The sequence below is a fragment of the Scomber japonicus genome, chromosome 20 (genome assembly GCF_027409825.1).
Source record: "Scomber japonicus isolate fScoJap1 chromosome 20, fScoJap1.pri, whole genome shotgun sequence".
Taxonomy (NCBI): Eukaryota; Metazoa; Chordata; class Actinopteri; order Scombriformes; family Scombridae; genus Scomber; species Scomber japonicus.
The window spans coordinates 4,244,132-4,264,984 of NC_070597.1; the positions used below are offsets into that span (position 1 = coordinate 4,244,132).

Sequence of the window (20,853 nt, forward strand, 5' to 3'; positions counted from 1 at the left end):
GAGTTCTTGGTTTACACACTTACACCATCAGCTTAAGTGTTTACACACTTATAAAAAATTTAAAAATCTGATACTTATAGGCAAGAAGTGATGTCTTTTGATTTATATTGGAGTGACCATCCTAACTTGGCAACGTGATCATCATTCAGAAGCATATTATGGTTATATTCTATGTAAAAGTAAGAAAATACTATTGATTTATTATGATTGTGATAGCAGAAGCCTACCTAACCTTAGCTGCTCCAGAGGAAAAAAATAGGTGATCCTGACTGGTTGCTAAACACATCAAAGGATGTAAGCAAATGCCACTTGGACCTGATATGAAACGTCTAGCTTAGCAGACATCAGATTTCATTTATGTGCACAGGTAATGTCATGGTCTCTTTAGACTGGTGGGAAAGTCCGAGCTCTCATCCTGAGTGTCTTTTTTTACCATCTTGATACTTCTAAGTGGTGGTGGTGTAGCGAGGATCAGAGATGTGGGGCACAGGTGGAGGGCAGGATTGAGGGAGGCTGGATATCAAAGCAGATAAGACCTATGATTATCACCAACACCCAGGACACATATGGAGACATGGGGCTTTATCACTCTGGTGTCCAAATTGTTTGGCTTGTGACCCATAAAAACAAAGCTGTGTCTACTTGTCTCTCACCTCAGGTTTTAAACCAAAGAGAAGTCCCACCAAAGACTGTTTTTCACCTTCTAAACTATTCAGATTAAACTGTTGTTCAAGGTCAGAAGAGGTAAAACGATCAAAATGTTTCACAAAGCAAATACTCTGAGTGCCAGAACTTTGATTTACTTCCTTCCTTTCCCATAAATCATATCATGGCCTCACATAGATATCATGGGACCCACTGGAAGACTCCCAACTACCAGGCTATGAACCACTGCAACACAGTAGTGCTGAAAGGACTATAAAATTAATCAATCAATCGATCAATTAACTAATTATCAGAAAATTAATTGGTGACTTTTTAAATTGTCATTAAAAGTCAAGTAAAGATACCAAACTTCTCTTAAATATCTCCGGGTAAGCTGCACAATAACGCAAAATCAGTCATATTAATTTTCACTTCTGATGACTTCTATTGGGAATTTGTCATGATTTTAATTGATTAATTTAATTGATTGATTGATTCATCAGTGATGAAAATATTGGTAATTGTTAGTAGCACAAAATACTACATTCATACATGATCCTGCCATATGAAGTTGTTGTATAGGGGTACAATTAGAAAAGACTTAAAGCTGCTATGATGAATCATTTTATATCAACAATAGATCTAAAGACTACATGTAAAGTTAGAGTTGTTGCTCATCATGTCGAGCCCAGAGAGAATTATCAGCTGTTCCTGTCAGCTCCAAAGCGTTAAAGCCTCTTTCAGTTCTCTGTTTTAATTTTACAGCCAGCAAAAGTACTGTTTTAGTTCCAACCACTGCTTTCATCAAGGTAGCTTTCAGATGTGGCTTGACCTGGGAGACAAATAAAGTTGGTGACTTGCTGATGAAATTGTGATTTTAGTAGCTGCAGACAAATACTCGGAGGGGTTGGTGGAGAACAAAATGGAGCTAAAAGGAGGACTTAAATTCATCAGGTGGCCAGAGACATGAATGGTAATGTTACTCTTTGCCCGGTGGATGTCTAACTAAGCCAATGTTTGTTAACGAGTTAGTTTAAAAAGTGATGTCAGTGCTGTTTTTACGACTTGTTTCCACTGCCCCCTAGTGGCCAAAAATCAGTTAATACAAGTGATTTCTGATCAAATGCTAAATGTTTGCTGGCTGGTCATTGTTTGTCCTGTCCTTAAGCTACAACTAGACACATTTTAAAACATGACGAACTGCAGATGCTTATGTAATCTATTCTCAGTACTCACTCATCTTCCTCCCTCCAGCTCCTCTTAGGGAAACCCCGGTGTGGCGGTATCCCTTCGCAATGCGAAGATGGCGTCCCTGCTCCCTCCCCCAGGCATCGATGTGTTCCGCCCCTTCACGCAGCAGTCACTGGCGGAGATCGAGAGGCTCCAGGAGGAAATTAAAAAGGCCCCAGTAGTAGATGGCCAGGAGGATGAAGATAAACCAATCCCACACCCTGATCTGGAAGCAGGCAAGGGTCTGCCCATGATCTTCGGAGAACCTCCACCAGAGCTCCTAAATACACCTCTGGAGGACCCGGACCCGTTCTACAAGGCACACAAAGTCTGTTTAAGATCATTTGGGCTCACCTGACAACACATTAAATAACACAGTGCACACTTGGTTTGACTCTGTCCTCACATAACCTTGAATTATGAGATGTATTAAAATTTCAGCTAAATGTTAAAATATTATTTCAAGATTGTTTATCACCAAGTAGTTATTGGTGTAGTACTTATTAAACTGGATGTGGAATGTACCAGCTGGCATTCATACATATGATATCTGTGTTTTTCAGACATTCATTGTGGTCACCAAAGGAAACACGCTCTACAGGTTCAATGCTGAACCGGCTTGCTACATTCTGAGCCCCTTTAGTGTGGTTAGGAGAGGAGCCATCAAAATTCTCATACATTCATATCCTTTATACTATTGCTGCCAGAGATTGTTGATTATTTAATGCATTTTGGTTTGAACTACTGTAGATATGAAGTTCTGTGGTTGTTGAGGAGGAAAACAGTCTGCTTATGTAAGCCAAAGCAAGTACATCCATAAAGCACATTTCAACAACAAGGCATAACATAACATAAAAGTCATTACAGACATTATAAAACATATATTCAAAAATAAATGGTAGCCAATCAACTTTTTTTTTTAAATTTAGCATCTTTCATACAAGTTGGGTGCAATTCAAAGTGATTTACAAGTGATTGACAAATGCAACACAGGCTGGTAAATATGGATTGGGAGACTAATGCACACCAAGATACAAGTAAAATACAAAAAAGTAAATTAAAAAAAGCCAATAAGAGATTAAAAAGAAATCTACTTCATTAAAACACCAACAAATACTTTCTGCTGACAGCTGAAATAAATCGTAAAACAATGCTGAAAATACTACAGACTTGTTAAGCCCCGGTTAAGAAGTAGTGTGGTGGTGTCTCACTAATGGCTACAAGTTGAGGCCTCACGGTTCATGACTTTTTTGCCAAAACAGAAAATAATTGATGTAATAACTGAACACACGGAGGCGCTATTGGTACCATGTTTTAATATGTTAAGCATTTCTACATGGGACACCTGTCCATAAAGGATAAATACTTCAGCTACTTTAGTTTTTGACATATCAACTTTCAAACATTCCTCCCATACAGTATATTTGGCTTCATACATTTAAATACAAATAATAAAGAAAGAAAGAAAGTAAACAGTTGAAATCATAAAATAAAAAATATGACTGTAACATTACAAAAACACACAAAATACATTGATTACAATAAAAGTGTGTACAATGAAGTTTAATTAAACATTTTAAAATAATAATAAGGCTATAAAATTACATAAAACCACTACATAAAACCTGGGTTAAAAAGATGGGTTTTTAGTCTATTTTCTAAAAATTTGAATATTTTCAATGGTCTGGAGAGTAATGGCTGAAAGCAGCTTCACAAAAAGTTTCTGTTCTGCTTTTTGGAACAGCTAATAGGGAACCGGACGCTCTGATGCTTCCTTGTTCATAAGCAAAGTAGTCTGGTGAAAGGCCAGTGCCTTATGAATTAATAAAATAATTTGATATCAACATGAAAACTAATAGGCAACCAAATGTATCGACTATAAAATAAATGTAGAAGGATTAATGGTCGCTGATGTGTTACACTCTTCTGGCTAAAGAGTTTGAAAATAAAAATATGCTAAAATAGAATAAGACACATAAAACAGGAGACTACAAATTACAGTGCAGAGATATGAATAGTTGGAAATGTAATTTAATACGAGGCCATGGTAAACAGAAAAGTCTTCAGCTTTTATTTAAAGAGCCGAGAGTCGGAGTAGACCTCAAGTTCTCTAGGAAATTGTTGCAGATATGTTGTGCATAAAAACTGTGGCAAAGACTGTTATGTACTGCATGTAATGTCATGTTTTTTCCTTAACCCTGAGTTAAATTATTTAGTATGTTCATCATGATTACGATTCTGTCGAACTGTGTATTCATGACGATGAGCAACCCACCAGCATGGAGTAAAACTGTTGAGTGAGTACATCATTCAGTATTGTATTGTGGTTTTCAGTGATACTGTTACATTAATGCTGCAATTTCTTCATAGGTATGTTTTTACTGGTATTTATACCATTGAGGCAACAGTCAAAGTGTTGTCGAGAGGTTTCTGTGTTGGGTCTTTTACATTCCTTCGAGATCCATGGAACTGGCTGGATTTCATGGTGATCAGCATGGCGTAAGTATCTGAGATTACTGATTATGTACTTAAATTTAATAATAGAAATATATTTGCTTATTGTTAGCATTCATCACATTGCATTTATCCAAGCCCAGTTGACTAAACTAAACTTAACACATTTGAAAGCTGATCTTGTCAATATTTTCTTGACTCTTTGTGTATTTTCACATGGACAGTAAAATTATCATATGCTTGCTTTTGCTCATAATTGTGTTAATTTACGTCTCTCCTCAGATACGTCACTGAGTTTGTTGACCTTGGCAATGTGTCAGCCCTTCGGACGTTTCGTGTACTTCGAGCCCTAAAAACAATTACTGTGATTCCTGGTACTCTTCTCCCTCTTTTACATTTTATTAAATATTTTTTTATAAAACTGTTTGTATGATGCAAATAATATGGATTTAGAGTGTTAGTGAGTATTTTAGTAAATATGAGCATGAATAGTTTGTAATAGTTTTGATTTTTATCATTTACTGAAATTTATTGATGTGGTGATGTCAATTATTCATGTATGGTTTATACTGTAATCTACAGCAGTGGTTTACCATTTACCAGTCCAACAAAATTCCTCAAAAATTGGTTTATTTTAATTATTATGGGGCCTAAACATGTAAAACTACCCTGTATTTTATGAGCAATACAGTAAAGATGGGGGGGGGGGGGGGGATTGTGTTTTACAATAAAATATTTTTCTGGTTTTCTATCTTGCTTCTGACATATTATTTGTATTTCGTCAGGTTTGAAAACCATTGTGGCCGCTTTGATCCAGTCAGTGAAGAAAATGGTGGACGTCATGGTTCTGACGGTCTTTGCTCTGGCGGTTTTTGCCCTAGTTGGCCTTCAACTTTTTATGGGGAATCTGCGTCAGAAATGCATACGATGGCCCATCCCGTCAAATGAAACAGACCTTTTTAACAACACCTCCATATTTAATGACACTGTGTCCTTTAATGACACCATGTTCTTCAACGACACCATGGGGTTCAACGATACAGAATATTTAAATAGTACCTTCAATTTCATTGAATATATCGAAAACCCAGGTAAGTTTACAGATATTTAAGTTCATGTTGTCCTCTGTGGAGTAGGTTTGATTCTGTCTTTTCATGTTTGGTTACAGATAATCAGTATTTTGTGGAAGGCAGCCACGATGCTCTTATATGTGGAAACAGTTCTGATGCTGGGTATGGATTTAAAAAATTACTTTTTTAAATCTTCACAATAATATTTTTGAGTTGAGTGTGTTTTAGGGGCTGTGAGAGCAATTTTAGCAGACTGACTCCTCTTCCCTTTTCATAGAAAGTGTCCAGAAGGATATACATGCATGAAGGCTGGGGAAAACCCCAACTATGGCTACACCAGCTTTGACTCTTTTGGCTGGTCCTTCCTAGCCCTCTTCAGACTCATGACTCAGGACTACTGGGAGAACCTTTTCCAACTGGTTGGCACTTCTTTCATTTGTCAGAACTATGAGTTATTTCCTCAGACATTAGCAAAACTTGGAACATTTTCTTTTTAACATCTCAGTCATGAAAAGAAATTTGTCCTTAGTTCTCGTAGCTTCTTTTTTGCTCCAAACACAGATCCTGCGGGCGGCTGGAAAGACATACATGCTGTTCTTTGTGGTGATTATCTTTCTGGGCTCCTTCTACCTCATAAACCTCATCCTGGCTGTGGTAGCCATGGCTTATGAAGAACAGAATCAGGCAACCCAGCGAGAGGCCATTGAGAAAGAGGAGGAGTTCCAGCGACTACTAGCGCAACTCAAGAATCAAGAACAGGTAACTATCACAAGAAATAATGCTAACCATGCAGCTACCCATATATATCTAAAATTACTTTAACAAAGCAGTGCTTTAGAACCACTGAGATTAGCAACAGATGGGATTTGATTTATCCCATCCATTGCCAATGAAGTACTGTATTTTCTACCAAACAGGCCCAACTTCTTGGGAGCCAAGCCAGTCTAACCAGTAAGAAGTCGGTCAGTCATTGCACAGCGTCTGAGTTGGCAGATGATGAACACAGCCTCGAACGTGACGAAGTTGTCAAGGATTGTAACGGGAGAGTCATTCCCCAGCTAATGGTCAGATCGCCGACCATGGTGGAGGTTAGGCGAGTTAATCCAGAAACAGTTCATCTGTTTGGTTTCGATTGTTTTGAAAAGCTTTCTGAGATCATCCTGAGCTTATGACTGATGATTTTGCTTTTGATATTTTACAGTCTGCTGCCGATTATGAACTCAGAGAGAAGTCATTAGGCTCTGTGCACAGCACGTTTCATCTGGACCAACCAGGCCTGACAACAAGATCTGCTAGCGCTGTGTCTGTGCTCACTGCTAAGGAAGGTAAAGTGGCCATGGAGAAAGAAACTTAACATTGATAAAGACAATTTTATATATACAAAATCCACATTTACAATTTACTTATGAAACCATAATGTCTATTTTAGGTTACAGTTATGTGGTTAAGTAGCAGGCTGTACAGATTTGGAAGTGTTGAGTCCATCCAGGGAACAAAGAAAGGCTTAGTTGCAAGGACTATAGAGGTGATGCCCTAATGTGAGCTGTAAATGCTTAGATAATCAAGCAGTTATTCATTTTATACACTCATGTATCCAAGGCCAACATAGTAGTATTGTCTTGAGCTTGCCACAGTTGGGTTAAACACATTGTGTATGGGAGAGATCTGAGGACTATTTCAGCCTAGTATATCACCTAAAGATAATCCAAATGCTTCCATAAAATTGATAGTATGCTACTTCCTCTCTTTCTGTGTTTGTCTAGAGTTGGAGGAGGCTCAGAGGCCGTGTCCACCTGGGTGGTATAAGTTTGCCGACAGGGTCCTTAAGTGGAACTGCTGCGAGAGGTGGGTGGTCTTTAAAAAGTGGATGCACTTTGTGGTGATGGACCCTTTTGTCGACCTGGCCATTACCATCTGCATCGTGCTCAACACCCTCTTCATGGCCATGGAGCACTACCCCATGACCCCCGAGTTTGACTACATGCTCTCAGTGGGGAATCTGGTAAATATGCGCCACATTACATTTAAGTTACACTGTTTTATAGGATCTAACACCTCACACCTGATCTTGTCAGTGGCTGTAAAAGAAAATATTTACCCTTTAGGTTTTCACTGGGATCTTCACATCAGAAATGGTCTTTAAGCTCATTGCCATGGACCCCTACTACTACTTTCAAGTTGGCTGGAACATTTTTGACAGCATCATTGTCACCCTCAGTTTGGTGGAGTTAGGGCTGGCGAATGTCCAGGGTCTGTCCGTCCTCAGGTCCTTCCGTTTGGTGAGACACACTCATTTAATTTATTGGTATCTATTAAATGATATTACTTCTTTAGTGTCTTTATTTGTCATTCTGTTTAACTGTTTGTTTCTGTCCTCTGTTGGAGATAGCTTCGTGTCTTCAAACTAGCCAAGTCCTGGCCCACGCTCAACATGCTGATCAAAATCATCGGTAACTCAGTGGGAGCTTTAGGAAACCTGACTTTGGTGCTGGCCATCATCGTCTTCATCTTCGCTGTGGTGGGCATGCAGCTCTTTGGCAAGAACTACAAGGAATGTGTGTGCAAGATCTCCTCAGATTGTGAGTTGCCACGCTGGCACATGACCGACTTCTTCCACTCTTTCCTCATTGTTTTCCGCATCCTGTGCGGGGAGTGGATAGAGAACATGTGGGCCTGCATGGAGGTGTCCGGGACGGGAATGTGCTTAGTGGTCTTCATGATGGTGATGGTCATTGGAAATCTAGTGGTGAGTGCAACAGCTATTCACTTATTACTGATACATTGTCTTAAATCTGAAATAATGACTGATGACGTTCAGACTGCAGACTTCAATACATCAATGACAGGAGCTGCACTCGTGGGCGTTTGTTCCTTGAGGGGAAAGATGAACTGCTTTTGTGAACATTAGAGTGCTAAAGCAGAAACTGTGTCTGAAACCAAAACTGACACTAAAGTTAAACAACATTGCGCACATTTCAGTTTCAAGAACAAAGTTTCTTCCTGTTTTAGCTTCAAAAGCAGGGCCAAGTTTCATGTGTATTAATGCTACAGTGTGGGGAGTTTCACATTTTGATTATACTGTCCCTTATTTGAACTCCCTGACATCAATGAGGGGATTGCTTTTTCATACACAAGGATATAATTGTTGATTTGAAGGTGATAAACGTGTGATGACACTATAATGTTTACAGCAAACTGTTGCTCAGTTAAAGGATACCATCAGGGTAAAATGAAAGAACATATTAATATCTTGTGGCTGTGTTGATGACTGTACATTCACCGCCTCTTCTATATAAATCATATGCAGACAGTCACTCCTGAGCTCACAGATGCCCCCACTCTGAACAACTGTCACTGCTGTGTGAAGCTGTAAAGCTGACAAACTATTTTGCAAAATCTTTCTAAATCTAACAGTTATCTTATTATAATGCCAGGAGATTTTGCGGTCAGCGAGTCTATTGTTAACCCCTCCGCTGAGGGATGCCGACGACAGACAGACACAGCTGGGGAGTAAAGTTATTTCCAACAGGGTGCATTACAGTAAACTAGGCATTACAGTATGACTAAGTATGATAAGACATCATGAAGTGTTATTTTTGGTCACTGTAATGCAACTTAAATAACCACAGTAAACACAGATGTTCAGTTCAGTTAAGAATATCTCCATGTAATATTTCCTATAATAACTGTTACATTCATTCATGTGTACTAATGTTTACACACAATGAATTTGTGAGAAGAAACAGCAGAGTTTGTGATGCTTGGTAAAGAACCAGAGCATGGAAAGATTGTCCGTGACATTTTATCTTGGCATCACAGAACAAGGACATACAGATGATGCAGATGATCGCTCTCAGACATCAATACAGCATCATATTTAATGACCGATGCCAAAACCATTTCCTGTGAGGTTATTATTAGATATAAAACGGAAATGCTGAACAAAAGTGTTGCACCGGATGCACCGTGCCAAAATTGTTACAGCTTTTTCGTGTCACACCTCCCCTCCCCCCCTTCTCCAGCGTGCGCACACCTCACACATAAATTCACACTATTTGCACTGACATAAAGGCAAGGAACATGCTCACACACTTCACGGCAAGGAGGTTTCTATTTAAATCAAATGACTTGAGCCACCAAACAGTGGTTTTGACCTTGAGTATGTGCTAAGATCCGGCTCAAGCAAGCACGCTGCCACTGAGGGAACAAACACAGACAGCTGAGCGAGCAGAGCTCAGGTGGCAAAGGGACTGGGTGTTAAGGAAAAGTCATTTGATAGCAGATTGAATTGTAATTGATGAAGAGGTAATCACACCAACCCAGCAGTGTTGCAGTATATGGAGAAGAATGGATTTAACGGGCATGTGTTGCATCAATTTGTTCTCAAAAGGTAAAAATCAATAAGTGGTAGTTTGATATTTTGTGAAATATGGTACCAGTTAAAAGTTTGGACACACCTTCCCATTCCCTTTAATGAGAAAGTGTGTCTTTTTGACTGGTGCTGAATATATAAATACAAAATGTTCACTTTTTCGCCAAGAGTTAGATCAGAACATAGATGCCACTCTCATGCCTATTCGTTAAATACAGCAAGATCCAAAAGACTGAGACCACTTTCCCATTCAAGTCAATGAGAGCGTAGTCTCCGACCTTTTGAACCCCACTGTATATCTGTCCACTGTTGAGCTTGTGTTGTGTGCAGCTCATCCCCTCCCCTCTCAGCCCTCTTTACTGTTTCACAGCTCCTTCACTGGAATGCGAGAGATCAGCCTTCCCCATGGCCTGTGTAACCATGATCTCCCGCTAAACCTGGGAAATGGGAACCGAGAAATTGACTAACAGGTTTTAGGAACTAAAGATAGCTGTGTCGGCAACAGGAGGCAGGCGTCATATTATTTACTGATGTAAATGTATTTGATATGTGATAAGAATTTAAGCTACTCACAGACTTTTGTGATTGGTTCAAGCAGTGTTGGCTCACTCTCACTAAAAATTGGGCATATTTCAAGCTTGGCCACAAATGTGTAATAAGCTGAAGATGAATTAGGGAATGATATGGGGCTCATATAAAATGGCATTTGTTTGCATTGACTCTTAATTCAGAAAATATTTAGGATAATTTCATGACTGAAAAATGACTGCATTGTAAAATATTAGTGTACATTTATCATTACCTCTCACTCCTTCATCCTCTCTCCTCAGGTTTTGAACCTCTTCCTCGCCCTGCTGCTCAGCTCATTTAGTGGAGACAACCTCTCGGGAGGAGACGAGGACGGCGAGCTGAACAACCTCCAGATTGCAATTGGCAGGATCACACGGGGAATTAATTGGTTGAAAGCGTTCCTCATTCGAACTATCCTGCAGATGTTCGAAGGAAAGCCTCGGGAGTCCGAGGAAGGCCCTGGGGATGACGAGGACCCTAAAACGGAGGGAATTGAAATGAACCACTTGGAAAACAGTCAGAACTTCAAAATGACAGACGGGATTTCTAATTGTTTGGTTGAATGCCGGCCCTCTGGATTTATTGTGGATGGGGAAATCATTCTCGATGTGCCAATTGCCCAGGGGGAGTCAGACTTTGAAAACCTGGGAGAGGATGATGAGGATGAAGATGACAGTGATGACTCAGATGTTTTAGATGACAAAGACAACTCAGTAAGTAAATAAACCAATCTACCTACCTACTCTATGTGTATTTAGGATTCATCAACCACCAAAGTTATAACTGAACATGATAACATGTCAAAATGATTGTATAAACACTATAAATCAAGTTTATAGGCTGACCTATCTGATGTTAATCTTCATGCTTTGTCATTGTCAGCATTTGGTTGTCAGGCTATTTTAAGTACTTCCCCTCATGCCTCTCCTGCACACCTCACAAAGCAACTGGCCAACTGGTGATGCAATGCAGTGCTTTGTTCTCATTACAAGCTATGTGCTAGACCTAAAAAAATCTAAAATCTAATGTTCAATTCTCCTGAAATTTGATATCTTGCTTTCAAAGCACTGCTGGTGTTTAAAGGCCCTGTGTGACCTCAGTACAGTACACCTACACTGACAGTGTCTGATTACACCATTCATCATTCCCTGTGTGGGTGTCTGCAGACTGTTTGTGACATTTTCCCCTCACACTCTGTTAGCTTTATGTAACCTTTCAGGGTGAGTCAACTTACACCTTCATCATTCTGTTCATAAAGTTTAATAAGCTCACGTAATCCAAGTCGAAACATACAGAAATTTTGGGTACATTTTGGGTAAGCTTCCTTGTTTTCTTTGTTACATATCTGACATATCTGTATACTGATTACAAAACAGAAAAATGAGTAATGGCAGCTTGGAGAAATGTGAAGTGATGTGCAGACTGAGTGAATAAGTGATTGTGTAGTTGTGGCAGAAGTAGCAAATAGTCAATATTTTAGAGACCCCCCCAAAATTTCACAAATCATGTTTTCCGGGGAGTTCATGTCTTATTAAGAGGAGCTTAGCTTCCCCCTGGCTCCCCTGTAGTTTACACCCTAGGCCTGTGGGTTGACTGGGCAGGGTGAAGCCTCTTGTACTGTATGATGTGGAGGGTTAGGGTGGGGGCAGAGGAAATGGATTGGATCTGTTCATCAGTTTGAAAGTCTGAGGATAAAAGCTTAGAGGTCCTGCATTTTACACATCTGTACTTCCTGACAGAGGGCATAAATTGGGAGTGAGTGAAGCCTTTGATTATGCTGTGGACTCTCCGGCGATAGATGTCCTGCAGAGATAGTAGAGACAGTCTTTACCACTCTCTGAAGCGTTTGTGGTTCATGTTGGTTGTGTTCCCATACTATGCAATGATGCAGCTGGTCAGGATGACATGCCAAATTCCCTCAGTCTCCTTAGAAAGTACAGCTGCTGTTGTGCTTTCTTCACAAGCTGGGTTATGTAATATACGACCAGGTGAGGTCATCGCTAATGTGGATGCCCAGGAATTTAAAGCTGAATCAGACTCATGGATTGTCAATGGTTGATGTGGTCTTCTCTCCTTTCTAATCTCCACTATGATCCCCCTGTTTTTATCTGGGAGGGAGGTTGTTGTTGTCAAGCCATGTCGCCCAGACTTGCCACCTCTCTTCTCTTGTTTGCTGTTTTGTCGCCTCTATTGATCAGACCAATGACTTTTGTGTCAACAAATTTCAGGATAGTGTTGTCCTTATGTGATGTAGTCGTAGGTGAACAGTGTGTAGAGCCACAGGCTGAGGATACATCCTTGTGGGGTCCTTGCCAGTGTTCATTAACACATTTAAGGTTAGATTTCCATTTCCGCCAGTGAGGAACTCAAACTGCTGGTCACAGAGTGTGGGGGTTCAACATCTTAGTTCTTTAGTTGGCAGAGGGCTATGTGCAGAGCTGCAGGAATAGTGTCCTCGGTGGATCTGTTGGGGTGGTATGCATCCTGCAGAAGGTCTTCTAGATGTGGTCCAGAACTTCTCTCTTTTGGCCTATAGTCATTCAGAAAGGGGACTGGGCTCCTTTTTGGGGACTGGGACCATGGTGGTGGTTTTAAAGCTGATTGGGACTGTGGTCTGTGCAAGAGAGGTGAAAACATCAACCAGTACTTCTTGAGGGTCCTGCTGGCAATGTAATCTGGGCCTGCTGCTTTATGGGGGTTAACTCTCCATAGGACTTTATGCAGGAATAGACTTAATCAAGCTGTTCAGGTAGGCAGACGGAGGTGTTGCTTATTCAATCAGTGAAGGCTTGTTGGGTTTGCCACATGTGCCTGGCATCAGCAGTAGAGTCGTGGCCTTCCAGCTCTTGTCTGTGATTGTTTTCTGCCGTCAGTATTTTAGTGTTTTGTACTCCATTTCATTGCCTGATCTGTACACAAGAGAGCGAGCATGCAGCATGTGTCGTACTTGACTGTTTATCCAGGGCTTTCTGATTGTGGTATTTTCTGTCCCGTATGGTTGGTACAGTACTATAATGTCAATCCAGGTTATCAGGCACACATTCAGCATAGTCCTCTGTGTATGAGACCTCTTGTGTGGCTGCAGCTTCAAATACATCCCAATCTGTGTGTGCAAAACAGTCCTGCATCATGCTGTCAGTATCTGGAGACCAATGATTGTTTTTGTGAGAGTTTGTGAGAGTTTTTGTGTTTAACTTCAACCTGAGGTGTCTAATCAGTAGAAGAGAAAACACCTGTGTGAATGTGCAAATGTGAGCTGTGCCTGACATCTCCCCGCATTTACTATTCTGTCCACTGCATTTACCCTCAGCCATTTTTTGAATGTCAAAATTCTCAGTTTGATATACATGGATGATATAGTTGCCTTAAAAAAATCCTACTATTGAACGACTGATTTGATTTGAGTGACTGAAACAAAAACTGCTAACTTACCAAAGACAAACAAATAGAATCAAGTCGATGAATCATAAAATAATAAAATGTGTGAAAGATATGTTTGTCTTCCTGCAAATGATTAAGTCAATTCTCTATTTCTGTGCTTTTCAGGAAAACTTCAAATATGAAAGTGGTATGCCAAGAAATGTCAAAGTGAGTAACTCTAGACCCAGAGTTAACTATGTTGTATCTGAATTTATACACAAAAATAACCCTGGTTTCCAATTAAAATGTGTAGACATGTTAATATTGTCATTATAGGGTAGTGGTCACCAACCTTGTTCCTGTCGAGGTGCTGCCCTGCGTGTTTTAGGTATCTCCCCACTTTAACACACCTGATTCTAATTATTAGCTCATTATCAAGTAGCTGAAGCTAGTCAAGGGCTTGATAATGAGTTAATTATTAGAATCAGGTGTGTTATAGTGGGGAGATACCTAAAACACGCAGGGCTATAGCTCTCCAGGAGCAGGGTTGGAGACCACTACTATAATGTGTTCTGTACATTAGTGACTTTGTGACTTAGCTTCAATTGTAATTCTTAACTTAGCTGAGAGGTGCTTTGGAGGACGATGGGGATTCATCAGTGTGCAGCACAGTGGACTACCAACCACCTGAGCCTGAACCAGAAGAAGAGGAAGAAGAGGAGCCTGAACCAGTGGAACCAGAAGCCTGCTTCACCGACGGTATGAAAAACCACCATAAAACAAAATCTCCTAACCACAAACTCATAGACGATGACACAGCAGTCACTTTCCTTGACACCGACGCTCACTGCTGTTGAAATCTAATCCGATATTCAATCCTCTCCTCTCAGATTGTTTCAGGCGGATGCCGTGTCTCATTGTGGACATAACCAAAGACAGAGGCAAGAAATGGTGGAACCTCCGCAGGACTTGCTTTACTATTGTGGAGCACGATTGGTTTGAAACCTTCATTATATTCATGATCCTTCTCAGCAGTGGAGCTCTGGTGAGTGCTGCCATCATTTAGAGCAATAAAATTTAGATATATGGACTGTTTAAGGATGGTATTAAGATACTGTAATACTTTTAGGACATGTATCAAAGGTATCTAATATCCTCTATTGGCAGGCATTTGAAGACATACACATAGAAAGACGCCGAACCATCAAAACTATTCTGGAGTATTCTGACAAAGTTTTCTCCTACGTCTTCGTCATCGAGATGCTCCTTAAATGGGTCGCATATGGCTACAAGACGTACTTCACCAACGCTTGGTGTTGGTTAGACTTTTTCATTGTAGATGTAAGTTTCAGAGATCTTGATTTAGCGTTGGCTTGTGTGTGCATCTTTCTACAGAACATGTGAAGAAAATGTGTAATGTCAAATAAAGTCCATGGTAACACTTGAATAGGAATTGTTTTGATTCGGCCACAGATCTCCCTGATTAGTTTAGCTGCCAACTGGATGGGCTACTCTGAACTTGGACCAATTAAATCCCTCCGAACTCTCAGGGCACTGAGGCCTCTTCGAGCGCTGTCAAGATTTGAAGGGATGAGGGTAAGTCATTGGCCACAGATTGCTCATTTCATGTGGAAATTGTGTATGTCAGTAGTGTACAACAAGGTTAGACCAATGTGCATGACTAACAATGATTTACAAGTTGTAAAACCTGTGATCTTTAATACATTGTTTTACTAATTTCGCTGGATCTCCCCTACCATGTTTGTTGATTGCATGCTTACACCGTGGCTGCAGTAACAGAGCTGACTGAGGTAAGAGTGTGTATGATGTGTATGATGTTAACGACTCATAGCAAATTTGCTGCTCAGACTTGATAATTTGATGTATTTCTATATGATTCTATTACTCTAACATAGTCCTCTCGGTTGGGCAGGTGGTAGTCAACGCTCTTATCGGAGCAATTCCCTCAATCTTCAACGTGCTGCTGGTGTGTCTGATCTTCTGGCTCATCTTCAGCATCATGGGAGTTAACCTGTTTGCTGGCAAGTTCTACCGCTGCATCAACACCACCACGGAGGAGCTTTTCGAGATGAGTGTGGTCAACAACCGGAGCGACTGCATGGCCATCATGGAAGCCACACAGGACGCCCGCTGGGTCAACGTCAAAGTCAACTATGACAATGTCGCAAAAGGCTACTTGTCCCTGCTTCAAGTGGTGAGGAGGGTGATTCTGTAACAATTTAAGAAAGAAAATCCTGACTTAAAACATATGTTGTTCTTGCCTGGCAATACCAGTCTGGAACCTCGTAGTTCAGTTTGGATCAACAGGCGCAGACTAAAATGTCTCTGGACACAGTTGGACAGACATTAAACCAATCAAAGCAAGACAATGTGTATTGGTAAATTAAGCTTTTACCAAGTCCTGTCAGAAGTACAGCAAACACATCTTTCTGGTTAACAAAAGCTTTAGGTGCAGTTGTTTGTCCTTTTAGTTAAACTATGCCGTCCAGTTCATACTGTCACAATAGCCAATTCCACAAACCACTACACATCACCGGCAGCTTGTTTACGAAAATGTCTCAACATTTTTGTAACATCATCGTACCAAACCTGCCCCATATTGGATAACCTGTTGTGACTAGCCAGTCAGTGTAAATCGGGAGGAGTCCAGCAGTGTCTGCCAGAGCAAACAAAATATGAGCTCACATTCAAAAATGTATCTGGTTCGCAGGCTAAAGTTGTTTTATACATTATCTCACAGTTTGATACAATTTTCTCTGTATTTTCAGGCAACTTTTAAAGGTTGGATGGACATCATGTATGCTGCTGTTGACTCAAGAGAGGTAATTATTACAGTTCATTACAGTATTTTCAGTAACTCCAGTATTCAAACGTATATTAGGTACAAACTTAGTCTAATTTTATATATTAATGTATATTTTGTTTCTGGTAAATTACTGAATTACTTAGAACTGCAGTTGAGACATCTTATGGCAAAATACTCTTCTAAAAAGGCTCTTGTACTTAAATATTAAAGCAGTTTTCCCAAAATGGAATAATAACAAAAAAAATAACTCTTTTAAATAAATAATGAACTGTTTTTGTAAGTGAAGCGTGTATAGACGGAACGTTTTTGCCTGGTTATATATAGAAATAATTAAAGCATAATATAAGAAAAATCCAGTTGCTTTGCCAGGTGTTAATATATTTCCCTCCTCTTTTTCACACCACTTTGCACTTTAAGTTATGGAATATATGTGTAATATATACAGTATGTACCAGATGGTGATGGTGAAGTGAGTACCCTGTCTCAGGATCAACAAGTGCCCTTCCCGGCTCGTATTGATTTCCAGTATAACCTTCAAATCTCCCCAACCCTGTCTCACAATTACCTTTCTTACTTACTTAAAGGAAAATTATAAAGTTTATTTTTTCCTATTTTTTTAGGTGGAGGAACAACCTTCCTATGAGATCAACCTCTACATGTACATATACTTTGTCATCTTCATCATCTTTGGCTCTTTTTTCACACTTAACCTTTTCATTGGTGTCATTATTGATAATTTCAACCAACAAAAGAAAAAGATAAGTATCACACACTTTATTTAAGAAGAAGTCTGCACCTGCACGCTTCACTTATAAGTTCACAAAAGTTGTCCCTTAATTTAAATACCTATAATAATCTTTGCGTTGTGTTGTGTTGTGTCTGCACTTTGGAGATAAAGACATCTTTATGACTGAGGAACAAAAAAAATACTACGAGGCCATGAAGAAACTTGGTTCCAAGAAGCCACAGAAGCCAATTCCACGGCCAACGGTAATGATATGAGTTATTTACCCTAACCCTAACTGCATGCTTATTTCACTCACTGTTAATATGAGCTGTAGCATATTTAAAATCAAAATCATATCTAAGGGGAAAGACTCCAAACTATTATCTAACTGAATTGTTTGATGTTAGAAAGTACGAACGTGGTAAGCCGAAGTAATGATTTATCAGCTCGGCATGTGTGGCATGTCGACGTCATCAGTGACCTCTGCACCGACCTTTTCTACACACTGCTGGTGTGAACAGGTTAAATGACCATGCCTCTGTTTCTCACCTCCCAACCCCCCTCTCCTCCTGTCTCCCTTTGACCTGCAGAACCTAATCCAGGGTATGGTGTTTGACTTCATCAGTCAGCAGTTCTTTGACATCTTCATCATGGTGCTTATCTGCCTCAATATGGTGACCATGATGGTGGAGACGGACAACCAGAGTCACGAAAAGGAGGATTTCCTCTTTAAAGTCAATGTGGCTTTCATTGTAGTCTTCACCGGAGAGTGTATTTTGAAGCTATGTGCCCTGCGACAATACTTCTTCACCAATCCGTGGAATGTTTTTGATTTTGTTGTCGTCATCTTGTCAATAGCTGGTATGTACACTGTTGTAAAAGTTGCTATTACATTTAAACAGACAATACGCGTAAATAATCATCCCTAATTGCAATGTGTCTCCTCTTATTTCAGGTACAATGCTCTCAGACATAATTGAGAAGTACTTTGTGTCACCAACCTTGTTCAGAGTGATCAGACTGGCCAGAATAGGCAGGATTCTGCGTCTCATTAAAGGAGCTAAAGGCATTCGGACCCTTCTCTTCGCTCTACTGATGTCTCTTCCCGCTCTATTTAATATCGGCCTCCTGCTCTTCCTCATCATGTTCATCTTCTCCATATTTGGCATGTCAAACTTTGCTTACGTCAAAAAGGAGGCTGGGATTGATGATATTTTTAATTTCGAGACGTTTGGCGGTAGCATCATCTGCTTGTTTCAGATTACGACGTCCGCTGGGTGGGATGGACTTTTACTTCCGATAATGAACAGGGAAGCTCCAGACTGCGATCCAACCGTTGATAATCCAGGCACGGATGTAAAGGGTAACTGCGGCAGCCCGGGCTTGGGCATGATGTTCTTCTGCACCTACATCATCATCTCATTTTTAGTGGTGGTCAACATGTACATTGCCATCATCTTAGAAAACTTCAACGTGGCGCAGGAGGAGAGTGGTGACGCCCTCTGTGAGGACGACTTTGAGATGTTTAATGAGACTTGGGAGAAGTTTGACATAGATGGAACCCAGTTCATTAAGTACAGCCAGCTCTCTGACTTTTGTGACACCTTACAGGAGCCATTGAAGGTGGCCAAGCCCAACCGGCATCGCTTGATTAATATGGACCTACCCCTGGTCATTGGGGACAGGATCCACTGCCTGGATGTTTTAATTGCGGTCACGCAGATGGTTTTGGGAGACACGGTGGAGATGGCGGCAATGCGATTGAGCATTGAGGCTAAATTTATCCTGAGTAACCCCACCTCAGACTCATTTGCGCCAATTACTACAACTGTGCGCCACAAAGAAGAGGAGTGGGCTGCTGTAGTAATTCAGAAGGCTTACCGCCACCACCTGCTGAAACGCTGCATACGCCACGCTGCTTTCATGCACCACTCAAAGAAGACGGAGAGAAAAGAGACAGATGGAGATCCGCCGGAAAAAGAGGGGCTGCTTGCACGAAAGATGGGAGTGCTTTACGGTAGCAATGTGGAACTCGCAGAGGAGATGGAGCAGACTGCGTTAGAGCTTCTCGCAAGCCAACAGGCTCTTTATCCCGAGACATTATCACATTACACAGAGGCCGAAGCTGGTCCAGAACCTCGTGAGCCAAATATCATGGTTGTACCTGTAGAAATTACTAATGAGGTTTTATTACATTCTGCCCCCAATCCATACCTCTTCGCCCTACATGCAAATCTGAGAGAGTCAATTGTATAGCAAACAGTTTTTCACCAGTCGAGGAAGTTGTGTCAAGTGTCATTAATTGAGCTGACTTTCCACAATAGATGAAGAGGTTACACCAAGCAAATGAATGTTTAAACTGCATTTTTTTTTTTACATAATTAAACTTCTTTTTTTCATGCAAAATGTAATATGTCTTGTTGGGTTAAGGGAGGAACTGAAGTGAATGTTTTTCTTTGATGATGATCATACAACCATCAGCAAATGTCACCAGCATTAATACTGACTGGGAAGGGAGAGATGAAATAACATCATCATCATCATCATGGACCAGAATCTATGATATGATAGAAATGGAGAAAATATTTGCTTCCTCCAACACTTTCAACCCTTTTTCTAAAAGTATTACCCAAATGTACGGAAGTCCTGAAAGGGAAGTGAGAAATTATTTTTTCTGGAGTCCCAACTTGTATTTTCTGTCCTGTGTTTATGACTCAAGGTGGAAAACAAGGTCTTACCAAGATAATCTTTGTAAGTTTCTTAATTTTTTGTTTTTCATCGGTGAAACAGGTGAAGAAAAACATTTGGCAGGTGAGTTTTTTTTTGTGTTTGTGTCAGGATTTTTCTAAATGTTTGTTGTTGGATCTCCAGAAATAAAGAATTTCACTTGCCTTTCAGGGTCCGTCATTAATGCTGGCAATAACTTTGCTTTTGACATGGTTATTACCAGAAAACTAAACCATCCACCTCAGTTTCCAACCAAAAGAGCAAGTTGAACACCACATGACAAAAAAACCTGAATTATCTTCTCACAGGATTTTATGCTCATGTCATACACTGTGTGTACTTTTCAACATTTTTGCACACAAGCCTTCATTTTATGACTGTCTTGACTCTCTCTGTTGCCTTAAAGTGAAAAGAAATCCAATCTTTTTTTTTAGCTTCCTCTGATATGACATGAATGCAGCACTATTATCCAACCTTAGTGAGCAGTAGAACATTAGATTCATATTCACACGTCAATACTTGAGAGCCACGCTGTTTAAATCGTACCGTTTGAGACTTTTCAAGTTTGACAAAATGAAACAGAGCAAATTCCTATTCCTGCTGCTTGCTGAAAGTCACTTGTAGGTGGAATCTCATCAATGCAAGGGCTCGACATGCTTATCTCTTCAATTAGACACTAAAGCACAATTTTTTTATGATGGTATTTGTACATATGTAAATGAAAATAAGGCTCACCTTGATCACATTTACCCCAGCCTACTGTTGAAACCCTGATCTCTGCTATTCATTACTAGTTAAAGGGAAACTTTAAACCTGGACTCTGTTTTCCCATCTTCTTGTGTCTAAATGAGTAATGGGGACAATCATTTTT

The 20,853-nt window shown here is 40.2% G+C and overlaps 2 protein-coding genes across 2 annotated transcripts in view; one reads left to right on the forward strand and one right to left on the reverse strand.

The window, feature by feature from the left end:
• The window catches only part of LOC128381463 (peroxiredoxin-like 2A), a 223,662-nt gene that overhangs the window by 17,693 nt on the left and 185,116 nt on the right, over window positions 1-20,853 (reverse strand). The window lies entirely within an intron of this gene.
• Window positions 1,934-19,511, forward strand: scn4aa (sodium channel, voltage-gated, type IV, alpha, a). Its single transcript, XM_053341503.1, has 26 exons — window positions 1,934-2,203; window positions 2,439-2,557; window positions 4,083-4,172; window positions 4,246-4,374; window positions 4,612-4,703; window positions 5,115-5,420; window positions 5,498-5,561; window positions 5,677-5,818; window positions 5,961-6,158; window positions 6,317-6,487; window positions 6,601-6,724; window positions 7,163-7,401; window positions 7,505-7,678; window positions 7,789-8,145; window positions 10,602-11,054; window positions 14,343-14,460; window positions 14,592-14,746; window positions 14,869-15,042; window positions 15,175-15,297; window positions 15,635-15,916; window positions 16,491-16,544; window positions 17,149-17,286; window positions 17,414-17,518; window positions 17,846-18,116; window positions 18,211-19,280; window positions 19,338-19,511. Exons 1-26 carry the CDS (start codon window positions 1,949-1,951, stop codon window positions 19,509-19,511), a joined length of 5,577 nt encoding a protein of 1,858 aa, XP_053197478.1. The 5' UTR covers window positions 1,934-1,948.

Bases quoted from the DNA above. Each gene is read 5' to 3' on its own strand.
- scn4aa (XM_053341503.1), top strand. From the start codon at position 1,949: ATGGCGTCCCTGCTCCCTCCCCCAGGCATCGATGTGTTCCGCCCCTTC. The intron at 4,704-5,114 runs GTACTCTTCTCC...GTATTTCGTCAG, and splicing joins AACAATTACTGTGATTCCTG to GTTTGAAAACCATTGTGGCC. The intron at 16,545-17,148 runs GTAATTATTACA...CTATTTTTTTAG, and splicing joins CTGCTGTTGACTCAAGAGAG to GTGGAGGAACAACCTTCCTA.